Source organism: Alligator sinensis, unplaced genomic scaffold, assembly GCF_000455745.1.
Source record: "Alligator sinensis unplaced genomic scaffold, ASM45574v1 scaffold282_2, whole genome shotgun sequence".
Classification (NCBI taxonomy): Eukaryota; Metazoa; Chordata; order Crocodylia; family Alligatoridae; genus Alligator; species Alligator sinensis.
Window position 1 is genome coordinate 857,029 of NW_005841879.1, and position 10,381 is coordinate 867,409.

At 42.1% G+C, this 10,381-nt stretch overlaps 1 protein-coding gene across 1 annotated transcript in view; it reads left to right on the plus strand.

Moving 5' to 3' along the window:
* Window positions 1-8,229, plus strand: part of LOC102385166 (ATP-binding cassette sub-family A member 10) — a 72,822-nt gene extending 64,593 nt beyond the window's left edge. Inside the window, exons 41-51 of the mRNA XM_025196232.1 lie at window positions 6-42; window positions 1,262-1,379; window positions 1,463-1,554; window positions 2,937-3,115; window positions 3,513-3,588; window positions 4,195-4,289; window positions 4,991-5,110; window positions 5,283-5,423; window positions 5,726-5,805; window positions 5,892-5,947; window positions 6,720-8,229. Coding sequence (XP_025052017.1) covers window positions 6-42; window positions 1,262-1,379; window positions 1,463-1,554; window positions 2,937-3,115; window positions 3,513-3,588; window positions 4,195-4,289; window positions 4,991-5,110; window positions 5,283-5,423; window positions 5,726-5,805; window positions 5,892-5,947; window positions 6,720-6,818 — 1,093 coding nt within the window. The 3' untranslated portion in view covers window positions 6,819-8,229. The remainder of the gene's footprint in view (window positions 1-5; window positions 43-1,261; window positions 1,380-1,462; window positions 1,555-2,936; window positions 3,116-3,512; window positions 3,589-4,194; window positions 4,290-4,990; window positions 5,111-5,282; window positions 5,424-5,725; window positions 5,806-5,891; window positions 5,948-6,719) is intronic.
* The last annotated feature ends 2,152 nt before the right edge of the window (window positions 8,230-10,381 follow it).

Consider the following 10,381-nt stretch of genomic DNA (forward strand, 5'->3'; position numbering starts at 1 on the left):
GAAAGAGTAAGGCAGGCAATAGCATCTCAGAATCAGAAGGAGGTAAAACAAAGCAGCCTTCCTGTCTATGTGTCTGCCTACTCTAGTCCCGTTTTCATGTTGGTAGAAATGTGCACTGCTAAAAGAATAATAAAACATGGTGAAGAAGTCCAATGGTTTACCTTACTTATCTTTGCTGGTAAGAATCGACTTTCCAAATGGGATAAGTAGACATAGAAACTGACTTCTAAATGGACTTAGCTGATATAAGAACTGAAAGTATAGTTTTTAAATAGAAAGTAGAAGGTTTTTTTTCTAGGGCGGAGGGAGGGGGGGGTTCCATTTGTTTTGTTTTTGGGGGTATTTTTGGTCTCAAACTATTTAAAATGAATGAAGCTTTGGCAGCATCACACACACTTTTGGAGTTGTATTATTGTTACTACCAGTAATATATCAAGCATAATAGTTAGTCTCAGCACAGAGGAAGACAGAGGCACTCTTCATTTATCAGTCTAACACTGAATGCCTTTGTGCCATTTATGGCCACACCTCGATGAGTCCTGTAGTGTCCTTACAGAAGAATAAAAGGAAGATGTTCAAGCTGAAAGGGCAAGAGCCATAAAGGGCCTTTGTGCCATTTAGGGCCACACTTCAATGGGTCCAGTAGACTCCTTACAAGACTGAGAGGGAATTAAGAGCCTTAGTACAAAGACGAACTCCTCCATTTGCCATAAAACACTCTAGGCCCCTAAGTGTCCTCATCGCCTCCTCTTTGGACTGCAGTATTACCTGTACATGCTCAGGACCAATCCTGTTTGTCTCGTAGGCATCTGACCCTTGCCTAAGCTCTGCTGCTGTCTAGACTGTTGTTGGGCCAGCACTGACCCCTGCCTGAATCCCTATCGCACCAACTCCTTTAGGTGTCCACACCACAGCAGGGGCAATCCCCAGCCAAGCCATTACTGAGCTGCCCCTCTTCTGGCCTGTTCCCACCCCCTTACCTCAGAGAGTCAGCACTCTGGAGTCAGCCCTCAGCAGCCACTTTCAAGCATGCCAGAGACCCCGGTCTCCAGTGTGGATGCAAAGGGACACCTTGAACTGTTGTCACGATTGTAGTTCTGCGTTTGGAGCATGTGTGCAAGAGCGAATGGGCAGGGGGAACCTGGGAGCAGCTTAAGAGGAGTGTGCTCCCACCTCAGTGCAGACAGGGCGTCCCACGGTTTTGTGTAATGCAAGAGATTTGCTCTTTAAAGGGTTTTCTTTTTCCCCCCCCTCTACCCAGAAGCCAGTTGTTATTGTCAACAATCTGCGCAAGGAATATAAGGTCAAGAAAGCCAGTGCTGTTTTTAAGAAAAAGAAGAAAGTGGCCACCAAAAATGTCTCTTTCTGTGTTAGAAGAGGTCAGAGCCCAGGAATCTTTTACTAGAATTATTTTCACGATTCCCTAATTGAAAGATTGAAACTTGGTTCATCTTTGTGCTAGGAGAGGTATTAGGACTGCTGGGACCCAACGGAGCTGGAAAAAGTACAACCATAAATATGATCACGGGAGACACCGCGCTGAGCGCCGGGCAGGTGAGTGAGGCAAATGGACTGCGACGTGACTGTGTGAGTGGAAAGGCCGGTGCTTACTCCTAAGTTATCATTACAGTAAAACAAAGCAATATTTGGGATGAGATTTCTAGCCCTGCACATCATGCTATGAAAAGTAATCGTGCAAATTGTTATCTGTTAAAGTAATCACTCGATGAATGTCTGTTTTGTACACTAACAAGCTGAACGAACTTTCCACAGACTAAACAAAATCAGAACGCTTGAAACAAAAATATAAAGTCCTCCTGAGTATCATACATTTGTTAATATTGGAAATAATTGTATCATGTCTGGATTGTTTTCTTCTCTTGTGCCACTCGTATTACAGTCCCTAAGTCTCAGAATAAACATGTACAACTATTTTCCCTGCACATCAAAGATGCAGCAGGAAAATGAAATACAATGCCAGGGCCAACAGTTACCTAGCAGTAGGACTGTGCGAAGCTTCAGTCCCTGATTCAATTTGGTGGGCAATTCTCTGAATCCAAATTGAATCAAGAGACCCTTTAATCTCTCTGAATCAAATTGGATCCATCTAAATCAATTCAGAGAAATTCGGAAAGATTCAGTGATTGGGACATGGACACAGCTTTAAATGTTTTTTCTGCATGCCTCTAGGTAGCAGGCGGCTTGTGAGCTCTGCAATGCTGGGGCACATGGAGTGTCCCGCAGTAGCACGGGGGGTGGTCCCCAGCATGCTCATCAGCAGACCTGGAAGTGAACCAGAAACACTTCCAGTCCACTTCTGGGTCTTCCAGGGAGCACACCAGAGCCCCACTCCATCCCCCCTGGCTTGGCGACTGGTGCGTCCTGAGCCTGGGGGGGGGCACCCAGGGTCCCTCTGTGGCTGACTGCTGAGCTGGAGACTCGTGGGGGGAAGGCGGGGCCAGCACTCTCCATGATGGACCCAGAAGTGGACTGGAAGTACTTTGGGTCCACTTCTTCGTTTGCCACCAAGCACACCGGGCCCCCCCATGCTCCTATGGGATGCTTCATCCAGCCCAGCATAGCAGCATGCACAAGCCACACCTGGTACCTCAAAGTATGTAGAAAAAACATTTAAAGCTGTGTCTACATCTGAATCGCTGATTCTCTGAATCAGCATCGAATCTTCAGATTCGGATTTGGCTGAATTGAATCGGGGACAATGATCCGAATCAACGAATTGAATCACTATCCCTGATTCAGGCTGAATCCGAATCTAATAGGGCCTGTTTTGCACACCTCTACCTAGCAGTGCTTTCTGCTCAGTAATTCTCCTGTTACAAAGCCACAATGATCCCATCATTAATCTTCCTTGTAGTTGAGCCCCACCTATTTATCAAATGATCACACAAGAGCAGAATACCTGGTTGTTTGTGCAGGTGCTGGCGAAGGGGAAGGATGCAGCTGGATCTCAACTGGAAGCCAGCATCCCTGGCTTCCTGGGCTACTGCCCTCAGGAGAACCCTCTCTGGCCAACCCTGACTGTGCAGGAACATCTGGAGGTTTATGCAGCTGTGAAAGGGCTGAGGAAAGAAGATGCTGCTGTCGCCATCAATCGGTACCAACAGAACATATTTCCAGTTTCCAGAGTCTCCATCGCTCCCCCTTCCCCTGCCACTCAACAGCTAGAAGCTGAACCCTCTCCCAGATGCTGCGATTCTGATTCTCAAAGGGTCCCCCTGAGAAACACAAATAGAAAGGGGTGGTGATCACAGAAGGAAATAGGCAAATTCTACCAAAAACTTCACTAGAAAATTTAAAACTGTCCTCTCTTGACCAAATTCAAATATTCTTTACTGGGAGCCGGCTTCCTTAGGGGACCTGTTTTGCCCCCAAAACCCTAGGCGGGGAGGAGTGTCAACTCTTTCCATTTTGCTGCCAGTCTCATGTAAGTGGGGACTGCTAGGGAGAAAACAGACATTCATTTCCCTTTCTTTCTTCTCCTCGCTCTACAGGATGGTGAAGGCTCTGGAGCTCCAGGAGCATTTAAAAAAAGAAACCAGGACATTATCCGCTGGCATAACAAGAAAGGTGTGTGTGACGTTATTTGAATATTGAATTGCATTCTCACTTATGCAAGTGTGATATCTGGACAAGCTTCACACATGCCACTGAAATAAATGAGAACAGCATGTAGCCTTCCATGCTTTAGACTGAATTTTTGTTGCAGACATAGTAAAATCTCTGTCTGGGATTAAATGCATTAAAGTAATGGCGGGTGAATTATCTCCACAAAACAGTACGAGTACTTGCGACGTTCAATATGTGAATAAAAGGCTTACATTAATGAATAAAAGGTGTAGTTCTGCTCCCAGTTAAGTGGATAAGATTTGCATTGCTTTCTATGAGATAGTACACTGTTATTTGTGCTGCTTCACTTCAGAAGGAATTATATCATTCCAGATACTATACAACAGAATATTGCACAGCATGATACTCAAAATGTTTTAATATAATAAGTACAGAGTTATTAAGGGTAACATGACTCCCAGTGTGTGTGCGAACTTGGGTTCAGACCCCGGTAGATGTGTCACGGGCACATACAATATGTTGGGCCAAATATTGCCTTTGGTCATACAGGGGTATTACAGCTGACCTTTCTGACGTTGTCCATTCAATATCCTTCTTCCATTTTAGCTGTGTTTCATCCTGAGCATGCTGGGTAACCCAACAGTTATGCTCTTGGATGAGCCAACCACTGGAATGGACCCTAAAGGCCAACGTCAAGTGTGGTGAGTACTGCCAGTGCCAATGATTAGGCCTTCACCTCAGGACTAAATTGATACGGTGCAAAAGTGCTGGGAGCTGAGACTGGGTACCTAAAATTTCTAAATCCACAACTGCACACCTATAAATCACCGAAAAGTCAGTGGAAGCTGTGGAACCCAGCAATTTTGGAAATGTATTATATCTTTTGTCTCAACCTCTAGGTTATTGGCATAGCTGCAATAATGTCTTAAAATGCATGTTAATATAATTTTGGTTCCTTGACCATTCTACAGGGTTTCTCGCATTTTAACATCTCATAATCTGGAAAAATAATCAGGGTATGAAGCAAAATTTTGGCTCTTGTCTGCATCTCAGATTTATAAGCAAGTTCAGCCCTGCTCTAGTTAGTACCCTTGTTCACTTGACAACTCTCTTACTTGAAAACAACTCTCATGGGCCTAAGAAAAATATGTTTGGCTAAAGCAAAAGCCTTTTAATAGTAGTTCCTCCTCATTAACCCAGCACTGCAGCAAGTGTTATTTTGGAACAAACTATAATGGGTTTTGCTCATAAATGTGCAGTTGTATCATTATTTCAAAGTACCTTTATGTATTCATTGATTTGTTAATACTTTCAAAGTAATCATTTTTGCCCTTTTGAGGGGAAAGGACAATAGGAAAACTCATTTGTCTGTTCCTGTGATGTAATAGCCCTTTTGTTTTAGGAAAGCAATTCATGCTGCACTGAAGAACAAGGAGCAAGGGGCTATTTTGACAACCCACTACATGGAGGAGGCTGAGGCAGTGTGTGACCGGGTGGCCATCATGGTGGCTGGAGAGCTCCGGTAGGCTTCAAGATAGCTTCAGTAGCAAGAGCAAGGTGTTTCTCATGGAACTGAGAGATTTTTTTGGCACCTGTTAATTCCTTATACTTCCTGCACTATGAGATGAGAGTTGTGGGAAAACGCCAAGTCCACTAATCACTATTTCATACCGTGCTTCTTCCCTTGTTAACAGGTGCATTGGCTCCATTCAGTACCTGAAAAACAAGTTTGGCAAAGGTTACCTACTGGAAATTAAAGTGAATGACCCTGAGCAAGTCGATGAACTCCATGCCAAAATGCTGACGATCTTCCCACAAGCAGCTCGTCAAGAGCGGTAACTGCCAATATATCTGGTCCCATTATAGGTGTAGGTAATGTACTGCTGGTCTCCTGCAGAATTTCTCAGTACATCATTCCCTCTGCAGTTTGGCAGCAAATGTTACATCCCAATCCAAGATCGTCTATTGACATTCCCCAGATAATGAGCCGCTGAGAGAGTTATGTCTGGTCGGTATGTGGCCGTACAGTGAAGTGCTCTCCCATTCTTTTCCACATTGGAGATGTGCCTAATGTGGTCCACAAGCTTAATCTGAGGAGGTAGGCAAAAAATGATGATGTATTTTTCTTTCCTCACAGGTTTCCTTCTTTGCTGGTCTACAAGATACCAATGGAAGATGCTCTTCCTCTGTCCCAGGCTTTCTCCAAGCTCGAGGCAGGTAAGAATGAAAGCAGAAGCAAAAGACTAAGATCACCTGAAAAGGGCAATAATATTTTCTTTGACTATATTTTAATTTCTCCACAGCCAAACAAACTTTCGGCTTCGAGGAGTACAGCTTCTCTTTGAACACCTTGATGCAGGCATGTGATGCACGCAGAGACACAAGCTATAAAATTTAGGAGACACAATGGCAGCACACTATGTTCATCAGGCTTTGACAAAAGAAGGAAATGTGTTGGAGAAACAGATGGGTTTCCAAATCCTAAAAGAGCTAAATCCAGCAATGGGGCGCAGAGCATGGCCTGTCCTGCAGACCCACATAGGGGAGAAAGAGGGGAAAGTGTCCTTTTCACAACGTGGAACAGATCACCTCGATCACCACCATGGGGAATGTGACCTGCAGCTGCTTCTCCCCTTGGCCTAGATATAGGGCACATATGCAGACTCCTGGTGCAATAGGGACCGAATGATGTTTCGGTCCCTATTGCAAGGCTTATAAGAAAGCCAAAGGGAAATGAAAACTACTCAAAGAAATGCCACCTTCTCATCTCGGTGTGAACAGCCACCATAAATAGCTAGTATTGCATTCCCACTGTGTAGCGTTTGACTTAAATATGCCTTTGGGAATGTATGTAGAGTCAACATCATCAGAAATCTACAGAGCTCCTGAGAAGACGATGCCTTTCCCAAGCGTTACTCCAAAAGTTTAGTGAGCCAATTTGCAGAGTATTAGGTAGTTGCCACTCTGAAGTGTAGTGCATCTCGATCAGCAGAGAGCCCATGCTGAGTGGGGTTCGCCTGTTGGGCAGCTGCAAACTCATAAACTGGTATTGCAAAGATTAATAAGAGTTAGTGAAGGGATGTATTATTGACATTGAAAAATAACTACACCTTTTTTGTTGTGTATTTTAGGTGTTCTTGGAGCTGTCTCGAGAGCAAGAGAAGGAAAATTTTGATCTGGCGTTGGATGGAAATTATGAATGGAAACAACTTCAGCCAGAAGACATTTAGCCACGTTAAAATGTTTCCTATTTAATCAATTTTAATCTTTAAGGTTTGACTGTCTATCAGTATAATATGGTTATCAGCGCAGCAGGTATTGCAGCTTCTGTACTTTGGACAAAAGAATTATTTTTTTCTAATTTAGGTTTCCCTTTTAAGGAAAGAACATTTTGAAATAATAGAAGTGTTACTGTTCTCAGGATGACATGGTTTGCATAAAAGAGGTAGTAAAGAATACATGGGAAATGAAAAACAAATTTTACAGATGGAATTGGAATAAAATATGAAATAAAACAATGGAAATGAAAAGTTACCTCTCTGTAGAGATAGCCTTGTAGTATAATTAAGTGTATCCTCAATCCCACCCTCCAAAGGATACTTTAGGCCTACAGATCATAAATCAGCATGCCTCATCAACAGAAGAATTTCCCTTTACTCCATCAAAAGATCTGCCCTTCAATCTGACAAGTATCATATTAACCTTAGAGAGCCTATGTCATGTTTGACATTACCATAACATTTCTAAGAAGCCGTCTCTGAACCATTAGCTATTATTTTTTAAAGCTCCTGGAGGACCAGGAGAAGTCCTAGATAACTAGAAAAGGGCAAACAGAATACCTGTTTTTAAAAAAATTAAAAAAGAAAACTTAAGAAATTACAGGAACAAATTATTATACGAGAACAAATTATTTTTAAAATATGATAATGAGGAGCTCAAACAAGCAACATGTATTTGTCAAGACCAAATTGTGTTGAATTCATCTAATTTCCTCCTTTGACAGGGTAATAGACCTAGTGGATAAGGGAGACGCAATAGATGTGAGAGATCTTGCCTTTAGCATGGTTTTTTTCCAGATTCCAGATGACATTCGTATAAGTAAACTACGGAAATGTGGTCTCAGAGAAATCATTTTGAGGTGGATGCACAACCAATGGAAAAAAACTCACTCAAAACACCTCTTTATGGTTCAGTATCAAACTCAGAAGACATTTAAGTGGAGTCCTACAAGGGTTGACCTGGGCCGAGTACTATTCAATATTTCCATTAATGACTTGAATGAAAAAGAGTCCACTTATGACATTTGTGGATTATCAATGGAGAGTTGGCAATCATTATGGAAGACAGGATAAGCCCCGAGCTATCCTGACATGGGCCTGGGCCAGAGCTAGGGAAGTGAATCAGGAAGCCATACCTTCATTTGTAATGGTGCCTACAATATGCACACTTTTCTGTGCTCAGTGGAAACTAAGTATATCAGAGATCCTGTACCAATATTTTAATATTTTCTGTTTGTTTCCCACTAAGCAATATGTATAGAAATACTCGTGTAAGACATCTGTGTTCAGATACATTTTGTCTAAGGTTTTTACTCTATTTTTGTACTCTTGCCAATAAAAGTCTGCTTTTATTGAAACCCAATTTACCTTCTGAAATGGAAACATAGATTTTCAAGTCTATTGCATCTGAAATGGGTCTCTCCATTTAGAAATAAGCAAGGTCATTTTTCTCATAAATAACCCTGCAAATTCAACTTCTGTTCTGAAAGTCAAGCTGCTTTGCTTCTTGTTGATGCCCCGTGGCTAATAACAAAGACTTTCACAAACTTACATCCGCTATCTTTGACACTTTTGCAACTCTGCTGTTATCTTAATTTGCTTTTGGTTACTATTGTGCAACACCATTGTGCAATGGACTAAATTTTTACTGCTTTCTATGGGATTCCTCTCTTTGAGACCTCCTTGTGAAAACTGCATTGCAAACAGTAGGACCTAGATTATTACTGATTTGTTTTTGGTGGTGTTTGAGGAAGAATAAATAACAGTATGTTCTCCCAGGACTGTGTTGGCTTTGCATAAGGACCAGGAGTAATACAATATTTCAAATGTGTGTTTGTCACCACATCAATTTAAGGATGATTTGAGGAACCAATGAAAAATGGTTACATTTTTTTGCTAAAACATGCAGAAGAAAGCATATGAAGCATCTCAGTGTGTCCATAAAGACTGGATGTGTCTCCAATGTAGGGAAGGGCCAGATCTGTTGAGATTTGTATCTGTTTCAATTTTCACTTTCTCTTGGGCTGTCCAGGGCTTCCAGGGTCCCTGCTGCAGACCTGGGACCCAGAGAGTCCTGGCACCCCAGTACGAGTCCTGGGTCTGTCAGCAGTTACACAGTTAGTCTCAATGAAAGTTAGTTAGTAAGTAGTGAGTAATATTACAAGTTAGTAATATTGCTATTTCCTGTGGAAGAGAAAAAATCAGAAAAAATGGATATTTAGAAATAATCGAATCATTTTTATTTTGAATATTTCTAGAAAAAAAAGTTCACAAGCCTAGCTTCAAAGATCCTGGCTCGGCCCTGGCACCCAGGTCTTAGTCTGCTAGGACTTAGAAATTATTCAACCAAATTTTCCCTACGGTGGGGAAAGTTGCTTTTCATTCGGAAACAGAAAAGAAAATTGTTTGGAAATCACAAATTTGCCACAGAACAAGAATTCTGATGTTTCACTACAGCTAAGCCTACTCTTCCCAACTGATGCTATGGTAAGGCAAATGAGGATTATCCTGACCAGAAAACTAGTCCGTTGACCTGGAAGTTATTAGGTTGTGGTATTCGGTTGCCCGGATCAAGCCAAAATAAAATTCTAAAATGATATATATTCTTTTTCGGAACATGCCCCTGGAAGGAACCTCCAGGGTCATCACGTTCAGCCTCCTGCTTTGGTAGGTAATCACATAACCTAAATGTTTTCATAAATGTCATCTTAGATGTATTCAAGTTTTTTGCCCCATTTGTCCTATTAGAAGACTGTTCTAGACCCTCGCTGCTCTGATAGTTAGAAACCACCTTCTAATTTCCAGCCTAAATTTGTTGATGACAATATGTCCCCATTTTTCTGGTACCAGTATTGTCTTTTATCTTAAATAGCTCTTTTTCCTCTCTTACATTCATCCCCATGACACATTTATAACAGATAATCTCACTTCCCTTCAACCTTCATGGGTTAAACGAGCCAAACTCTTTTCATCTCTTTCTGCAGAAGTGAGTTCCCACTTCCCTGATCATCCTTTCTGCTTATTGAGGCTGCAGCTGATTATTGCTCAGCCTGCTAAAAAGGTTGTAGCTCTCTCCGCACCCTGGCATTAGCAGCTGCAGCTTCCAGCAGAAGGAAATTCTTATTCTGGAGGCCAAGTTTGGAAAGCAGACATCTATCCTTCAAATGGCTGAGTAGGGTAAGTCCAAAACTTTGCTGTTTTTTCAACAAAAAATGAGCCTTCTAACTAAACGAAAAAAAAAATGCTTTCTGTGAAAAATAATGAGTTTTCTTCTGAGAAAAAAATGCATATTTTTTTAATCTGAACATTACATTGCTCTGAAGGTTCAGTGCCTCACGCTTTTTGTCTCCTATCAAGCATGGATGAGCACCTTAAACACAAAAGACAATCCACTGTGTAGTCTTGTTTTGGGTGAAAACAGCATGCTGTTGTCTGCCATTGGGATGTGCGCGGAGACTCCCCTAACGAGTCATTTGACACACAAGGTGTGGCAGATGTTTTGGCGTGCCCAGCAC